The sequence below is a fragment of the Musa acuminata genome, chromosome BXJ1-11 (genome assembly GCF_036884655.1).
Source record: "Musa acuminata AAA Group cultivar baxijiao chromosome BXJ1-11, Cavendish_Baxijiao_AAA, whole genome shotgun sequence".
Taxonomy (NCBI): Eukaryota; Viridiplantae; Streptophyta; class Magnoliopsida; order Zingiberales; family Musaceae; genus Musa; species Musa acuminata.
Window position 1 is genome coordinate 241524 of NC_088337.1, and position 18903 is coordinate 260426.

Below are 18903 nucleotides of genomic sequence, written 5' to 3' on the forward strand. Positions count from 1 at the left end.
GTCGAACCTCGGGGGTGTCCGTTCTCCTAGACGAAAAGCCCTAGGCGCTGATCGGGATGTTGGATCTGTTTGGAGGAAGACGTCTCTCGATCGGAATAGTTGCACCTCGGGGAGGTAGTCGCTCTCCTGCACGGAAGGCACTCGTTGTTTTTTCCTCTTCCTGGCCGACTATCGGCCAAGCATTTTTATACTACTGTACGATGATTCGGATTTCAATTCCAAAATCAACCCTTTATCGATTTGACTCTGAATTTAGATTTTAGCAAGCCAGAATTGTTTGATGGAACCGAAATCGATGGCGTTGTCAAGCAACGTAGGAATGTTTTCTTCCTAACAGCGTATGCTTCCCCGTGATCTTGATTCGTGGGCTTTAAGGCCCAAATGTAATGGGCTTCTATAGAGGCAGGCAACCCGATCAAATTTGGGTCGGACGCAGGCAGGTCGACTTCGCTTAGGGTTTGACCTCCTTGCGTCGTCGTTCCTTTTAATCCTAACCCTCTTCCTCTTTCTTCGTGATTATTTCTTTTCTTCTTCTTTTTTTCTCTTTCTTTCTTGCTTTCCCCTCCTCCATTCCCCAATTTACCCTCGTCGTCTTTCTCTCTGCCTCTCCTGTTTCTTAATCTCCTTCTCTCGGTTGGTTTCCATACTCCTTCCTCTTCTCTTATCCTCCTCTTTCTTTTATGCTCCTCTTTCTTGTGCTGTGCTTTTAATGATTCCCGCTCCGATCGCATTCCACTGACGGGGAGTCCCAATCTTCCTAAATCACCCGCTTTCGTCGCTCTTGAGCTCTCAGGTGAGTGGTTGGATCCCCACCCCTGTGCCCCGATCACTTTCATTTATGTTTTATGTAGCTCGGAGGACAAGGCAAAAAGCGCTTCTTTTTTGCTTCTTTCTTGATAGAATTACTTGCGGAAGCCGTAGGAAGGTGAAATCTTTAGGGTTTGATCTCGTGGTATCGATCGTTTGTTCGTTGCTTGATGGCGTTTTGGTTCTTTTTTGGTTGTGATCGTTCAGATTTGGACGAGGAAGTGCGGTCAGGATTTATGTCCGTCTATCAATCCAGGGCTGAGAGGATCCAGGGGCAGCTTAGGAAACCCGGTCGACCGGGCAGCTCCGGCCAGCAGAGGAGTTCCATTGGCGGCGGGGGCGGCGGCGGCGGCTCCGCCCCTCCTCCTATCCCCATCTCTGCATCCCCTGCTACTCCTTCGTCATTGTCGACGAACCGAAGGTGACATCTCTTCTCTCTCTTTCTGATCGGTATCCTCTTTGTCGCCGATGGGGCTTGGCGTTTTTGCTTCTATGCGTGAATGGTTTTAGAAAGGGTTCCTAAAGGATTTCTTTCGTTGTCGGTCTCTGTAGCTTCAAGAAATCTGGTAATGGACACGGGGGTCAATCTAGGATAAATCCCACAACCGCGAGTTCTGAAGCGAGTGGTGCTGCTCCGGCTATTACTGTCCATCGGGCTGTTCAGAATGGTGGTCAGGCCCCGGCTCCCTCTCCTGGTAAACTGTCCAAATTAATTGTCTTTTTTTTTCTTTGATTCCCCTCTTCAAAGACCATTGCTAGCCCTAGCAGTAGCAGCCAGAACCTAGAAATAGTTTCTTAATTTGTTAGAATCCCTGTGTATTAATTGTGATCTGTTTGTAATTATTACATGTTTTCTTTCAACTGGAATCATAGAGTTTTCCTGATGCCGGTTCTTTGTAGGATTTTCAGATGCACCAGCCCCAGGCAGTGCAAAACCGATGGATGTGCTGACCCCCAGAAATGCATCCCGAGCTATCCCAAAGGTGCCATCTTCTCAGTCTGCTACTGGAGCTTCAAGTTCTTCAACGCCCTTGACACTTCCTAAAGGTTCAATGCTATTCCATTTTGATTAGTTGCATGTTCTTTTTCACGACTTGCCCTGTAAGAATGAACTTCTGTGAACTTTACTTGCGTACCGGCAAGAGCCAATTTCTGCAAGAAAAAACTAGAATTTTCACAGTATTCTCATTTTGTGATGCTCTTTTCAGGGGATGCATCTAAGACCTTTACTCTTCAGTTTGGCTCAATAAATCCTGGCATCATGAACGAATTGCAGGTAGCATTTTTTTCTGTAATTTTATTTTTGGTGTCGGTTCTTTTCCATGTGTTTCTTGTGATGTTCTGCTTATACTTGGTAAATGCATTATGATTATCAAAGATTCCTGCTCGGACAAGCTCAGCTCCGCCAAATCTGGATGAACAACATGACCAGGTTTGTGGATATTTTAGCACTACAAATTATGTTTTCCATTTCTCACTTTCCCAAAAGAAAAAAGAGTTGTTCGGAGTTTTCTGCATCAGTTTTCCCTCCCTCTGGTGCATGGCCTTTTCCTACCTCATAATGTGTTTCCCCTCTACTTTTTTGACAGAGTTTACTTGCAATTTTTATGACCCTCTAGTTTTAACAACAGACACCTGGCTGCTTTGAGTTTGATCATCACACTGATGTTTTACTTTGCTGACTTCTCAGGCTCATGCTGAGTCCTTTGGAGCTGCTCCAACATTGCCTATACCTTCTGTTCCAATAGAGCAGCAACGACAACAAACTAAAAAGGTAGGTGGTGGTACTCATCAGTCTAGCAATCTGGAGCAACATCCTGTATCACAAGCAAAGAGAGATACAAGCATCCCAGTCCCATCTGCCTCAGTTGTACCCCCACCAAAATCATCTGTTCTTCCAGTTTCTGGGATACCTTTGCCCATGTCTATGTCATTTCAACCTCAACAACCACCAGTTCCTCCTCAACTTGGTGGCCCTAGCCCACAGATGCTACCAGGTCTTGCAGCCAATTCACTGCAAATGACGATGACATTACCTGTGGCCAATGTCCCCCAAGTTGCACAGCAAATTTATGTTCCTGGCATCCAGCCTCATTTTGTGCAACAACAGGCACTGATGCATCAGGGACAAGGTTTAGGGTTTCCCCCGTCAATTGTTCATCAATTACCCCAACAATTAGGAAACCTGGGAATGGGCATTACTTCACAATTTCCTCAACAGCAGCCGGGTAAATTTGGTGGCCTTCGTAGGACCACAGTGAAAATAACTCATCCAGAAACTCATGAAGAGTTGAGGCTTGACAAAAAAACTGATTCTTCCAAGGATGGTGGTACCTCTGGGCAGAGGCCACTTCCTAATGTAATCCCACAAGCTCAGGCTATTGCAACGTATAATGCTGCTCCTCAGATGTATTACCCCCAAATACAGCAAAATTCTTATAGCCCTTCTACACTTATTTTTACTACTACTGTTCCTCTGACCAGTGGGCAGGTGTCGATGAGCTCACAAGCTGCAAGATATAGCTATTCTGTCAGTCAAAGTGGGCAAAACTTGCCTGTCATGCAGTCAACCATGGTCAACAATGTTCCAGTTGGCAAACCTTCACATTCATCCTCTCTGTGTTGCATTACTAAAGGGATAAACTCAGAAGAGATACCAGTTTCCACCTCCCTCCCCGCCACAGTTCATGTAACTGTCAAACCATCCATTGGTTCAGAAGGTGAGAAAGTTGGGGCTTCCTTGTTGGCACCTCCAGTGGTAATTAGCATGCCTGTTTGCAAAGCCCCTAAGTCAGTAAAGACTGTGGCAGATTCTACTCGTTCCTGTCAAAGAAACAAAGAGACAAGTCCAGATGGACCTGCTTGGCAGCCTAAGTCAGGTTCCAAACTGTTAGCTGATGTTTCATTGCCTATCGCAAACACAAGCTCTACTGCTGGTGCTTCTGTGCCCTCAACAAAGCCATTGATCTCTGAATCACCAGCTGCTGACTCTGGCTTAATTCCATTTGGACCTGATGGCAGGAAAAGAGAACCTGTTGAAAGATCTGATTCTTTGAAGGATACCCAGAAGAAGCAAAGTAAAAAGGAGCATCTTCAGGTTTGTGTTCTTAGTTAATTTCCTTTTTCAATTTGTTGTTATTTGACTGGTGAATATTTTGAATCTTTGCAGTTAGATGCATCTTCTCCTGAAGGAGCAAACCTGTCTTTGTTGAAAATTACCAAGGGTAGATTTGAGAGAGAACTTATTTTTCAGGAAGGGCACACTAAAACTGAGAACACTGAAACTCCTTTAGCATCTGATCTGGTCGCTTCTTCGATGTGGCCTTCCCTTAAAGCTGAAAACAGGAATCTTTCAGGAGGAACAACTAAGCCATGTGAAGGTAACTTAACGCCTGCTGCATCTAGCTTATCTGGAGCAATATTGGAGGAGGAAGCATCCCAAGATGCTTCACTAGGGCATGCTGATTCATTTGGTTTGGCACCTGATGGTGTTTCCATCATAGAGGATTTTCCTTCTGAGACCACAATTTCTTTGAGCCCTATGGTGGATGGAACACATTTCAAAAGTTTGGATACTAGCTTGAGTGTGGCAAATACAGCTTTGGATGCTAGGATAGACGAAATGCTTGACGTAACAGAGCATGGGAAATCTGATGTATTTAATGTTTCATCGCGAGATTCTAATGATGCTGAAGTACATCCATCTTCTACCATCAGAAATTCTTCTGAATTTTCATGTCAATTTGTGTCATTAAAAGAAGATGATGGGGTAAGAAATTATGAGAAAGTGACATCTAGGGACTACAATGCAGCGGACAACAAACCGTTGAATAGCTTTGTTGAAGACGTTGGTACCAGAGAGGAGATAAATAGGACAGTCAATGTACAAAATAGGCCTATTGATGCAGCTTTGGACTCAGCTGATTCTGGAACTGCATTTGTTAGTGATGTTTCATCTGCAAATGACGGCAAAGATAAGCTTGATTTGTTTCCAACCACACGTGAAGTAAAATATAGCAAGGATGTTGGTTTGACTGATTCTGGTGTTATGCCCATTGAATCGGTCCCTGTCCCTAATTCATCCCTTTCTGAGGTGGCACAGAAGCTGGGATCTAAAGTTATGGAATTGCCTAGTGGACTGATTTCTATGGCAAGCATGGGACAGAAGGAAAAATCTTCCTTGGAAAGCTCAATGCCTAAGATTGTGGCTGGAAGAAAGAAGAAGAGAAGGGAAATACTTTTGAGAGCAGATGCTGCAGGGGCATCTGACCTTTACAATGCGTACAAGGGCCCAGGGGAAAAGAATGTGATTGTTAGTAACTCAGCAAGTATAGATAGCTCAACAGCTGACACAATGGTTGCACATGTAGATTATTCTAAAAAGGATGTTGCTGCAAGTGAGGAAGATGGGCAGAACAAAGCTGAATTGGATGACTGGGAAGATGCAGCTGATATATCCACTTCAAAACTGAAAACATTAGAGCATGGAAAGCCAGCTGATGGAGCAGGGAAGCAAGATGGTGATGATGGTTATGAAGCCACTAGTCGAAAGAAATATTCGAGAGATTTTCTAATGACCTTCTCGCAGCTGTTTATGGAGCTTCCTGTAGGTTTTGAGATTGGTTCTGACATAGCAGATGCATTGATGAGCACTCCACTTGGGAAATCACCGTGTCTAAGTCCTGGGAGGATCATAGACCGGCCATCGGGTCCTCGGTCAGAGCGTCGTATGGTTAGCAATTTGGATGATGAAAAATGGAGCAGATCACCTGTGTCTTTTGGCCCTGGACGTGACCTTAGATTGGACGCTGGGCATGGAGCTGCAATTGTTAGTCTTCGACCTGGGCAAGGTGCCAGTTATGCAGTTCTGAGAAATTCTCGTGCCCAGGCATCCAATCAATTTGGAGGAGGTATCCTGTCAGGACCAACACAACCCTTGACATCTCAGGGAAGCATGCCACGTGGAAGTCCTGATGCGGACAAGTGGCAACGCGCAAAAGGTTTAATACCCTCTCCTCAAGCACCTTTGCAGGTTATGCACAAAGCTGAGAAAAAATATGAACTGGGCAAATCTGTTGACAAGGAAGAGGCAAAGCAAAGACAACTAAAAGCTATCCTTAACAAGTTAACACCTCAAAATTTTGAAAAACTCTTTGCCCAGGTCAAGGAGGTTAACATTGACAATGCAGTTACTCTTACTGGTGTGATCTCACAGATTTTTGACAAAGCTTTAATGGAACCAACCTTCTGTGAAATGTATGCTAATTTCTGTGTTCATCTTGCCTGTGAACTACCGGGTTTCAATGAAGACAATGAAAAGATCACTTTTAAAAGACTGCTCCTGAACAAATGTCAAGAGGAATTTGAAAGAGGGGAGAGAGAACAAGCTGAAGCTAACAAAGTTGAAGAGGAAGGTGAGATCCAGCAGACCAAAGAGGAAAGGGAAGTGAAAAGGCTTCAGGCCCGCAGGCGCATGCTGGGCAATATTAGGTTAATTGGGGAATTGTACAAAAAGAAGATGTTGACTGAGAGAATCATGCATGAGTGCATCAAGAAGTTGTTGGGACAATATCAGAATCCTGATGAGGAAGATCTTGAAGCTTTGTGCAAATTGATGAGTACAATTGGGGAGATGATAGATCACCCCAAAGCAAAGGAGCACATGGATGCATACTTTGACATGATGACAAAGCTCTCAACAAATCAAAAGCTATCCTCACGTGTTAGATTTATGCTGAGAGATGCAATTGATCTTAGGAAGAATAAATGGCAGCAGAGAATGAAAGTCGAGGGGCCTAAGAAGATTGAGGAGGTTCACAGAGATGCAGCTCAAGAAAGGCAATCCCAGTCAAGTAGGTTGGCTCGTGGTCCCATCAATAGTAATGTCCCAAGACGAGGTCAAGCAGCTGATTATGGTCCCCGTGGTTCCATGCCATTAACTTCTCCAAACTCTCAGCAGATTGGTGGTCCTCGTGGATTGCCATTTCAGTCCCATGGGTACGGCAAACAGGATGTGCGGGTGGAGGATAGGCATCAGTTTGAAACAAGAACAATGTCACTTCCCCTCCAGCAAAGGTCTACTGATGATGATTCTATTACCCTTGGTCCTCAAGGGGGTCTTGCCAGGGGAATGTCTATCAAAGGACACCCATCAATCTCTAATGTTCCAGCTACTGAAACTTCTCTAGCTGTTGAACATCGTAGAATAACGTCGGGTCCAAATGGTACTAGTTATATGGCAGATAGGTTATCTGGAGCAACATCTGATCAATTAAACCTTCTAGTTCATAGTAGTTACTACGGGGTCAGAGACTTTAAGAGTTCAGATCATACTTTTGAGAGATCTGTTACGTCTATCCTACCTTCTGGACGAACTCATGGCACTTCAGGTGGCAGCCTAAACTCGGTTTCTGAATCAAGAACAATATCAGAAGAAGTTTTACGAGAAAAATCAATATTGGCAATTAGAGAGTTCTACAGGTATCATTCTCAATCATGTGTTTTGTAGGTCATGAGAGTTATGCTTGTGATGTTTGGTACTTTTGTTTTCTTCTCATAATTAGCATGATGAAAATGCTTGATTTATTTTTCTTCTAAATGATATTTTCCTGTCAATCATTTGCTTATCATTTTGACATTAAGAGTTCAACCAATATCTGTAAACATGTAAAGATCTTTTCAATATCTAAACCTCTGTGTTCATCTTATACCAGCATGAAATACTATTTGAGTTGGATTATTGATTCCGTAAAGTTAGACATAAGATAATTTCATGCTAAGAATTTCAAATGCTGCAATTTACAAGATTTGTGCAGCACATGCAAGATAACATCTCATGAACATTGCCATCAGTTGAAAGCTTCATTGCATGATCCTTCTTTTTTCTTTTATTTTTAACTTGAACAAGGCTGTGAGGGGCTTGTAGAGCAAAGCAACCAAATTTTCGAGATAAAAATGTTCATTATAACCCCACTAAAATCTCACGAGACCCTATTATAGTAAAATCTCAAGTTGAAGACACTGAAATTCTCTTTTGTCCTAAGCAAAGGCTAGAAAACTTCATCCTTATGAGGATAACCATGAAAATTTGGCATTAAGAACAATCTAGGATGAAACTAAGAAAATGGGGATGCTGTGATGTACTAACATGTATACTTTGAGATTCTTCTGATAAATTTAAATTTCTAATGAAGTTGAACCAACGGATAAGATTTTAATATGAACAATGCTTTGAAGATCAACCAAGTGGATGATTCAAGTCAAATGAATGAGGTAAAGTAGGTTGCTGGACTTTAGTTTGGAAGACAATATTTTCCAGTTTAACAAATTCTACATGCCAAAATGATGAACTAACAATCGAGAACTGATACCAAAGCCATCAGGAAACTGGAGGAATGTAATTGCCAAATGGAGCGCAAGTTGAGACAGTAACAAATAAATTGTAAATGAAATAATAGAGAAAAAAAGACGTGTGTGAGTTACAAGAGGAATTGATGAGAAAAAAGGAAATCTGGGCAATCTACATTGTTGCCTTGGAACCAAAATTAAGGTTTGATACCAGTTGCAGAACCATGTCACGAGAAACTGGGATGACACTTTGAACTCTTAACTTCAGCAAAGACAGTGTACCTTTATTAAGATAAGCAAATTGACAAAGGATACCGTCGATTGTATATTGTCCCTGATTTTAGAGAGCTATTGTATTCAGATAATGTGGCTCAGCTCTTAGTGTCCTTGCTTTGCAAGAGGCCCATGGATGGGTTCATGAGCAAATGACTTGGGATTGTTTGAGCAAATGTATTGTGATTGTTTCCTATACCAGACCCAGAATCAAAAGTGTTATTAGCATTCTGTTTTATTCACTATTATTTGATATTTAATATCCTTGATTGTTCATAAGAATCAAAAGTATTATTTGATATTTAATATCCTTGACTCTTACCAAAAGAGCATGTGTAGATCTCTTCCTCTAATTCTGGACTTCTGTACACGACCTTTGGACTGCTTTTTGTTCTGTACTTCTGTCGAAGCTTAACCTATTACTTTGCTTTCTGAAAGGACATATGCAGTATGTGATCTGTTTTACTATTCACGTTAGTATAGCAATCTAAAACTTTCTGGAGCCCTACTTATAGGACTTAAAGAATGTGACCACTTTTCATACCTGACAAAATCCTTCCAATTTTGATGGTTTAAAATCCATTACGGAACAAAGATTCACGAGACTAAGTGTTACCTCTAAAAGTTAGAAGAAATATGTTGGCTGCTTTTTTCCCTCTATACTACTCTGCAGTGCACCAATGCTCCTGCATTTTATTTTCTGTAGATACTTCAGATTTTCATTGTCAGAATTCCATTTAATAAAATTCCCATGAGATTTGAAGTATTACAACCAGCAATGCTATTAGAAGAAGTAATTCATCTGCTTTTTTTTTTCTTTTAATACCAGTTTTTAACACCAAGCTCTATTATTTGGTTTAAGCAATTTTTTATGTAATGACATCTTAGGAAACAGATAATGAAGCCATATCCTTGATTTTCTGCAAAGGGAGATATGGACATGTTGAGTCTGGGTCTCATTAGTTTAAGTTATGAGGATTCCCTAGTTTTATTTGATGTTTTGAGTGTTTGTTAGATTTTAATAAATGTGTTAGCGATATGTTCTTAAATTGGTTTTATGGGTCCCATAAGAACCAGGTGCTAGGGCATTTTTTGGGTTAGAATGGGATGAGTTGGACTAGATTTAACCACTCTATGTTTCTTTTTTTGTTTTCCATATTTTCTCAGTAGCTGTTAATATTTCTCCCTTCAATCTGTCTGTAATTTAAAGGTTTAACATCTGTTTTAATTGCAATGTCGAATGGCACCATCCCACATGGTAACATTTAAAGGATCCACGCATGGTAATATGCCCCATCCACTTCATCATTCATACTTCTTTGATATATAATTATTTTTCATCATCCAGGCCTTTTGGACCTTTGGGATCAGCTGTTAAACATAGGTCAAAGCCGAAAAGGTTCTCCAGAGGTCAGCCACAGAGCATAGGGTTAAAGCTGATATGGTCGTGTATAAGATCTATTATAATTATTAACTCAAATTTTCAACTTAACATCAGTTCTCTAATTTCATTGCTCTTTTTCTAACAAAGCCAAATTTTGCGGTAGTGAAGGATTTTCCTCGTTCATCTTGCAAGCCTACTTGTTCATTAGTAAACTTTTACCATTATGGTCACTGATTTAGCTCATGCAACCATGGAGCAATGAAATTTGTGTTTATGTTTTCCATATTTCCTTTCTGAAATAGTTTCTCTTATTTTTTAATTCATCATGCTGTCATCCACCAATCTTGTTAGATAAGCATTGCTTCCATGCAGTAGTTAGGTTGCTATTTTTCTATATCAAAACTACTTTGGATTTTAGTCTGGAAGTAATATAAAACCTAGTTTTTTCTCCAGTGCCGAGGATGAGAAAGAGGTGGTGTTGTGCATCAAGGAATTAAATGCTCCAAGTTTTCATCCTTCTGTCATCTCGTTATGGGTCATCGACTCCTTTGAAAGAAAAGATGTGGAACGAGATCTCCTAGCCAAGCTTATTGTTAAGCTTTGCAAATCAAGAGATAGCTTCCTTAATAAAGATCAGCTACTCCAGGGGTATGTATGAATGGCAAAATGGCTGAGATAATGTAGGTACTCTTTTTTATATCTTGATGATATCTTTTCTGATTATTACCTCACTATTTTTCAGGTTTGAATCTGTTATTTCTTCGTTGGAGGATGCCGTAAATGATGCTCCAAAAGCACCTGAGTTTCTTGGTCGTATTTTTGCTAAAGTTGTGATGGAAGATATGACCCCTTTGAGAGACATAGGAAGATTGCTATGTGAAGGAGGCGAAGAATCAGGCTGTCTAAGAGAGAGTGGGCTAGCGGCAGATGTGCTCGGTAACATTTTTGAGACCATAAAACTAGAAAGAGGAGATACTGTCTTGGATGAGATCCGGGCTAGCTCCAATCTACCGTTGCAAGACTTTCGACCAACGCATCCAATAAAATCAAAGTTGGATGCATTTTTTTGATCGAGAGCACCGTAGTTATGTTTAGGTTTTGTAGGGTGTTCCATCCAGAGAATTGCTCTCTCTCTCTCTCTCTCACTGCTTATGGGTTCATATGATATATTGGTTTCTATTTATCCATGCCTTATAGTTGCCCTTGGTTCAACGAGGTTGGCATCAGGATATGAGATGAACAATTTATTATTAGTTGATATTGGTAGCCGGAATCATTGAGGTAAGCTTTTTGACCTGTGGTGTATAAAGATTTTTTAGAATCTTGATTCTAAAGAATAACATTCAGAAAAATCTTATTTTTCAATGGTCCTTGTTTTCCTGTGTCTTTCTTTCGATTCACCAACATCAGTATCTTGGATTTCCAACTGTTGTTTCGCGTAGTACTTATGGTAGTTAAATAAGAGATGTTTACATGAATTAGTTGCTGGCAAGTTGTTCGCGTCATTCCGAAGTAGATCCTACTATCATCATCATCATCATCATCATCATCAGGCTTCGCAGATAACATGATTTCTAATTTGGGTGTTTATTAATCTTTTTTTTTTAAATAGAGAAACTTATATTAATTAAAAAGAGCGAATACAGTGTCAGAAGAATCAACATTCGAAAAAACAGCGAGTGATCTTATCCCTGATTTTTTTCGTCATGAGAACGATTCTCAAATTATGGAATCAATTCGTGTAATTTAGACCAATAAAATGATTGACATAAAGTATGTTATGTAAAAATAAAAAACAAAAGATATGAACTTCTAAGAAACAAAAGATGCAGTAAAAATAAATAACACAGATTTTGCATAAAAATAAACAATCAAGATATGAACTTCTATCTCAATCTACTCCCATAATTTTATTACGAAACACACAACTCCCTCTGATATGTGAATCGGAGATCCACACCGAATCTCTAATGGGGATCGGGATCCAATCAATGTCTTAGTATTAACATCATGGGGCTTGACCATTCACACTAAACCCGAAAAGGTGGATAATTCTTACCGATCATAACTCCTTGTGATTTTCAATCTATTTGGTCTTCGAACCATCATAGCCCCAAGAGACTTAGACCAACCATAATGTTCAGTTAAGTCATCACCATCATTACAAGATTAGTATGATTCGATGATATACCCTCGAGGGACTCGACTAAATATATCATGTCCTCAGGTCATCGGTGATGTCTAGATGTCGTAGGAAAGATCTCAAATCACAATATAGGTGGGTCTCGAGGGACTTGACTAACTCAACCTACATCGGGAATCAATTTCTTCCTATAATTATGGAAGGTCACGTGAGTCAATCTAATTGCCTCGTACTTACGGATTTAATATTATCGTGGGAGAGGTTTTGATTTGGTCTCTTAAAAATGATGTGTCACACACATATATATCTACATTGCATGCAAATATATATAAATATATAGTAGGTATACAAACATCCACATATCACACATAAGCAATCACACCAAATGATCATTGATCACAGCCTAATGTGATGAGCCGGAGCTAGTGGGCTTAATCACTCACAAAAGAATCTGAGAATCTGTGTGCATTAGTGCATTTCCATGTCATGTGATCATCCATCTCCTCCTCATCGGTCCTATCTACACCTCGACACATCTCCATATGTAATGATCATCCGCCTTAGCCTCTTGACATGTACATCATACATCATCCGTCTACATCACATGTGTACATTATATAGGACTACTAATATCATCTAGTGATACTAAAACATCTCTAAGAAAATATCGTAGTCTTTCACACAGATATATCAATACGGTGATTTTGCATGTTTAGCTTTAGAATCTATTTATTTTCAAGTTCTAGCTCAGAAAGAAAAATGGGAGCAAGCAATGAACTACAAACTATTGAAAAAGAAAGTTAGTATATTTGGCCGAGGAGAAGTAATAGATTCAAATAAAGTGTAAAAATCAAAGTTTATTACTGATTTAGTTGCAAAGGTATGCTCAAATTTTAAGTATCAATTTTTCAAAAACTTTTTCCCCAATGGCTTATAATTTATTCAATATTAGCATTAGTCACCTAGAAAAAAATCATAGGTTTATCGATTTGATATTAAATCAGTCTTTTTGACTAGAAGATAAAGTATATAAATTAGACAAATCATTATACAGCTGAGAGCATGTAATAGTAGAATTAACAAGTACATTCTTCAACATAATTTTTAAAAAAAGTTTAAATGAGCTAACTTTATATATAAAATCTCAAGATATGAAAATTTTTATTATTTGTTTATATGTGGATGATATGATTTATACTAAAAATTCATTAGATATGCTTGTGGAATAAAAAAAATATATGATGATAGAATTTGAAATTCATTAGATATGCACATGGAATTACTTTGTGCCAAGAAAAATACTCTAAAGATTTATTTAAAAGGTTTCATATGACAATTTATAAGCTAGTGAATACTCTAATGAATACAAATGATAAACTTATGCTAAATGATAGAGTTGAAAAAAATATAAGAGTAACCGTATATAAGTTTAATTAGAAGGTTAGTTTATCTCATATATTCAAGGCCACATAATGTATTATGTTTGTAATTAGTTTGTTATCTAAATTTATGTACAACCCTAGCGAGTATCACTTTGGAGTAACTAAAAGAGTTCTTAGACACATAAGGAAACTATCAATTACGGCGCTTTAGGATTTATGCTCAAGTGTGATTTCATATAAAAAAAAAAAGAAAAAAAAAGAATGTATTGTTCTCTCAAGTTCGAAGGCAAAATATGTTGTGGCTACAAATACATGTCAAATAATTAGATCTCCAAGAAACAAAAGGTGGACCTACTAAAATTTACTACGATAACAAATCTACTATTACAATGATAAAGAATTATATCTTCTACGAGCATAATAAACATATCGAAGCTTAATTTTATTTTATTCATGAATCGATCGATAAAGAATAAATTTAAATGGACTAATGCAGCACCAAAGATCAGTTTATCAACATCTTTACATAGACTTTCATAAAAAAAAAATTATTTTTTTGGAAGACAACTTCAAGTTATAAATATTTTGAATTAAGAAGGTGTGATAAGATTAATTCAAATAATTAGGATTCTATGAAATAAAATATAAAAAATTTAGATTATAATAAATAGATATTTATTATTTATCTTTTGGGTAATATAAATCGATGCTTTTGAGATATGATAGCTTTTTTTATTATTTAAAAAAATTATATTTTATTTTTTGATTAATATAAATAAATATCTTTCCATTAATCGAAAATACTGTAAGATACTCTCTTTAACATTTTCACTGTAGTGACGAAGAAAGTCAAGGCTGTGTCTGCTCTCTCTCTCGTTCTCTTTGGCTCTGTCAGTCCCTTATGCCCACCCACATCGCGCTCTCTCTTTCACCCCCAAAAAACCACGTAAAATCTTGTCGAGTTTTCGCCCTTAAAAAAGTGCGTCAGCTTTTCCGGTGGCTCCAAAGAGTTGCTGCTGCTGCTGCTGCATTATTTTCAATTACAAATCCTGTGGAGCTCATGCTTTAAACTTGCACCCCCTATGGTGCATCTTTCCTACCTAGCATCCAAGCAAAATATTCCTACCATCTTTATGATCCTTCTCGAGGAAGTTGTGTCGAGCTAGGAAGATCTTTATTCTCCCTTGTGCTTATAACTATGTTGATGCCTTTCGAGTCTTTGACCAAGGAAACCTCTCTCAGCCTCTATTTCAATTCCCCTCCCGTGACAAATTGCGTCAATGGCGGCCAACTTAAATGCCTTTTGTTCTGTCTGCGAAGAAAAATGATGCCATGCACTTAAAGAAATCAAAAGCAGGAAGGAGAACAATGTAGTGACACAGTAACAATACAAATCAAAAGAGGTCGAGAAACTGAGGAAATCGGTAGGCTTAGACTCCTCCTCCATTTTAATTACTAGTGTGATATTAGGATGTTCTACTTTATGGTAGAACTGATCCATCTGTCTAAAGAATAAACATACTCACTTAGATTCACAAAACTCAAATTGGTATGCACGCATGCCTTGCAATGAATGCTTGGTCATGGAGTGCAAACCAGCAGTCGTGTGAACTAGCTAGGGCTCTTAGGACCCTCCCCCAACCCCATTTCACCATCATAAAGATTGGCTGTGATCCATAGCACATGCCGCCGGTTGGGGTTGCTGCTTTTTGGAGCTGCTAATCTATCTATAGTACACGCTAGTTGAGTTGCTGCTTTTGTTGAGGTGCTGGGGCATTGGTAAGGCTTACTTTTGTGATGGCAGACCCATCTCACATTTATCGATGGTAGCCATCAATATTGTCACCCATGATTTTGTTCAGATCAATTTTGTCTTTTGGCTTTTTGTCTTCTATCTTCTTCGGTACGCCTGAAATGGGCACCACATCAGCAAAGTTTTGCTCCTAATTACGTTACGTGGATTTTAGACGATAAGGAAGTAACAAAAGTGAACGACGACCATACTAGGATATTATTAGATATAATCAATCCTTTGTTTTATCGTAAATGCGACAGACAGGCAGGTAACTTTGTGCCTGTGTTTGATGATCCAGACTATCTCAGAAAACTCTGTCGCCTGCATGCATGCAAACCAAAGACGAAGTGATTATTAGCCTGGGTCTTCCATCTCACGTTTCATTTGAGTATAAAAGTATCACTCCAAGGAACTTTTGTTACGATCACACAAGAGATAGGTTGTCAAAATAGAGTAGATGTTGTTGCATGCAGATGGGGAGGAGTCTTTTGCCCTAGTGGAATCCTTGACCTAAACTTCTGCATGTTGTGAGAGGAGATAGTTAAGGTAGTGATGATGCTAGAGAGGTTGGTCTCCATGTAGTGAAAATTTATTTTTGCTTGCGGATCAGTCATACTATACCAACACAGGAACTGATTCTGCCACCAATAGAAACTCTAACTCTAGGTGATTGATGGGACGTAACATAAACCAGAAATCCATACATGTGTTGTACCTTTACCAGGTGAAAGTGGATGGTATCAGAAATATATACAAATGCATCATATCTCATCATTTGGCTTGAGCTTTTAGATAGATAACCAAGAGTTAAATATTTAACAATAGCAAGGTACTGTGGAACTTGCCATATATTGAGAACAGATAAGCAGAACACAGAAAGATTAGGATGAGGATTGACTGACTCTTCTTTCTTGGGTGAGCTTTCCATCCGCATGAGAGGGCCTGAGGACTAAGCCACCCTTCTTAATCAAAGCAGGGAATAATGCTGGTTCTTTTTCCATGTGATGCCAAGAAAATAGCCTATCATGAGGAGGAGCATGATAAGATTTTTGAGTATTAATAATATAATGCATCTGCTCTTCCTTGGAAAAAGGAACTAACAAAGTCTCCTTTATGCATGATACTGAAATAAAGAATTATATAAGAGAAAGCATATCCATCAAAGCTTCTTTAGAGATTTGCAAGTCTTAAAGTCAACCCATTTTTATCACCAATAAACTAGAAAGAATGCTGCTGATGGCCAAGATGAGCCACTCAAGCCACCCGAACGGTCCAGCAAAGTTGTAAGGATTTCGAGAGGCTTTTGGCTCTCTGTTTCCTATGTTTATGATGATCACCATGATTATGATCGTGAATAACTTACAAAATATACATATGATTTTTATTGATTTATAAAATTTACAATAAAGTTCTTAAAATTTTATTATGATGAATTTTAAAGAAAAAAAACTATATCCACTAATTATAATTATACGGAGGGTGTCTTAGTGAATTTCCTATGTTAAGCTTACGATTACGTCAAGGATTTGTATTAAGTTGCTATTTTTTCAAATTTATAATGGATGGATTTATTAGTTATTTACAAGATAAATATGTCTGGTATATATTATTTATTGATGATATTATCTTAGTCAGTTAGTTGATGAGAATCTAAGTTGAATTAATTATAAACATGGGATATGAAGACAATCTTTAGAAACTAAAATTGAATATATATAAGATATAATTTTAATAATATTAAGAATAGATATAAGAATATAGTTACGTTGGATGGACAAGAAATTCCTTTTAAGTAAAAAATTTAGGTATCATAGATCAACTATTCAACAAGATTAAGAGATCAATAAAGATATTATCTATAGAGTAAAAATGGATATCATCACATATCTTTTAAATTAAAAAAATTATAAGATAATTATGAGATCATCAACGCTTTATAGATCTAAGTGTTGATTGTTAAGAAGAAATAACACATGCAAAAAAATTATATTATTGAGATAAAAATGGTGAGATGGATGTTTTGAGTTATTTAAAAATATAAAAAAAAATATTTTTATTCATGAACAACTATGTATCGCTTAGACGGTGGATAAGATAAGGGAGAATCATTCAAAATAGTATAAACATATATTTACGAGACTTATTAGAAGATGTAAAATGATTAATATTAATGGTAAAAGAAAGATTAAAAAAAAAAAAGAACATAACAAAAATTATAAATGAAAATTTAAATACTTTAAGCTTAACAAAATATATGACTATTAACAAATCTCAATAACAACAGAAAGATCTTGGAGTTCATGTTCAGCTCGAGTAAATATTATGCCATTTTGGTTTTGGTTTCAGATTAACAAAGGCCATGCACGGGTAGAAAAAGCTTTTGGATTTGGCTTTATTCCATGTGCAGTAAGAAAGAAAGAAGGCAAATCCCCCCTATCATGTGTGTTTACCTACTATTGTGAAGTTTGTCGGAAAGAAAGAACGGTCGTCCTAAGTTGATCCTCTTCGGACCTCACATCGACACAAGTCTCATGCATTCGACATTCTTTTTCGAGAATGATCACCATCACCGAAAAGGTTTAGGTAAATCAGTTTATATGCCTCCCTAAAATTCCTAGAAGTGTAGTTAGTACCTTTGTTCTTGCCAACAGCATTGAGGTGCTGCAGTGTCTCTTGAGCCTCTCTTTGGCTTGTCTTCTCATAAAGCAGCAACCCATGACTAAAAAGAGGGGCACACAATGCCATGGATACTGTTGCAGTATTCCTTGGAAAGACTGGGACGGGATAGCTTCGAGTAGAATCCACTTTTTGGGCCATCAAAAGTCCCCACTCCAACATGTAATTCACCAATCATATCCACGAGAATCCACTCTTGCACTTGCTTTGTTCCATCCATCTAATGATACCCTCATGCTGATATGTTCCATATTCCTTCTTGAAAGCTGGTGTAGTTAAAACAAGGCGTTGCTTGTTGAACTACACGTTAGTTTGCAAGTTAATCGAGATTAAATTAGCTTATCTAGCTAGCCAGAACCATAATCGACAGTTCACTGATCCAAACGTTACCTTTCTTTCTCATGGTTGCCTGCACTTTAGCACATGACGTGGAGGTTTCGAGAGCATAACATGGTCCATGACATGTACAGAAAAAACAAACAAAGCCAAAGCCAAAGCCAAAGCCATGGTATTAGGGGTGCTAAAACATTGTGAGATATGATGCTGTGAGAAGATAGTAGTGGTTTGCTTATCTAGATAGATAGATGATGCTTCAGAGTTGGGTGAAGGTAAAAGATAATGATCATAAATCATAAGGGTGCCATCAACTATGTGGATTAATTAGCATAATATTGTATTGACCACTGTCCGGCACACCAATGTTTGACATTTGACTAGCTATCTCTCTTTGCATAATACATATGGTCAAACAAATGGTTTAAGAGAGTAAGATGGCATCTTAAAAGTGTTAAACAAAAGCTTAGAACCAACCGCTATCTTGTCACATTATCTAGGAAAGATCATGCTTGCTGATAAGTGACGACGCACCATTAATCTGTCTTCCACCTTGACTCTCGATAACAAGTTTCAGAGACTATTACCGAGAACAGACATGCTTTTATGTCTTCCAAATACACATTATTTTGCACACCTTTCCCTCCTTGATTAGCCGCTTTAGCTGTTAAGGTAAATAAATTAGTATTGGGAAAAGTTTCTCTCTGCATCTTCACAAGGAAGATTGTGTATACTGATATCATGTGGAGATAGATCGATCGAT

General features: G+C 38.3%; 1 protein-coding gene across 1 annotated transcript; it reads left to right on the forward strand.

Annotated features, from left to right (window-relative positions):
• The first annotated feature begins 516 nt into the window (after window positions 1–516).
• On the forward strand, window positions 517–11176 carry LOC135596704 (eukaryotic translation initiation factor 4G-like). Its single transcript, XM_065088777.1, has 11 exons — window positions 517–793; window positions 1015–1228; window positions 1360–1502; window positions 1708–1854; window positions 2016–2083; window positions 2186–2239; window positions 2498–3527; window positions 3618–3904; window positions 3977–7287; window positions 10265–10459; window positions 10554–11176. The coding sequence occupies exons 2-11, from the start codon at window positions 1044–1046 to the stop codon at window positions 10879–10881; spliced, it is 5748 nt and encodes a 1915-aa protein (XP_064944849.1). The 5' UTR covers window positions 517–793; window positions 1015–1043; the 3' UTR covers window positions 10882–11176.
• Window positions 11177–18903: the final 7727 nt, after the last annotated feature.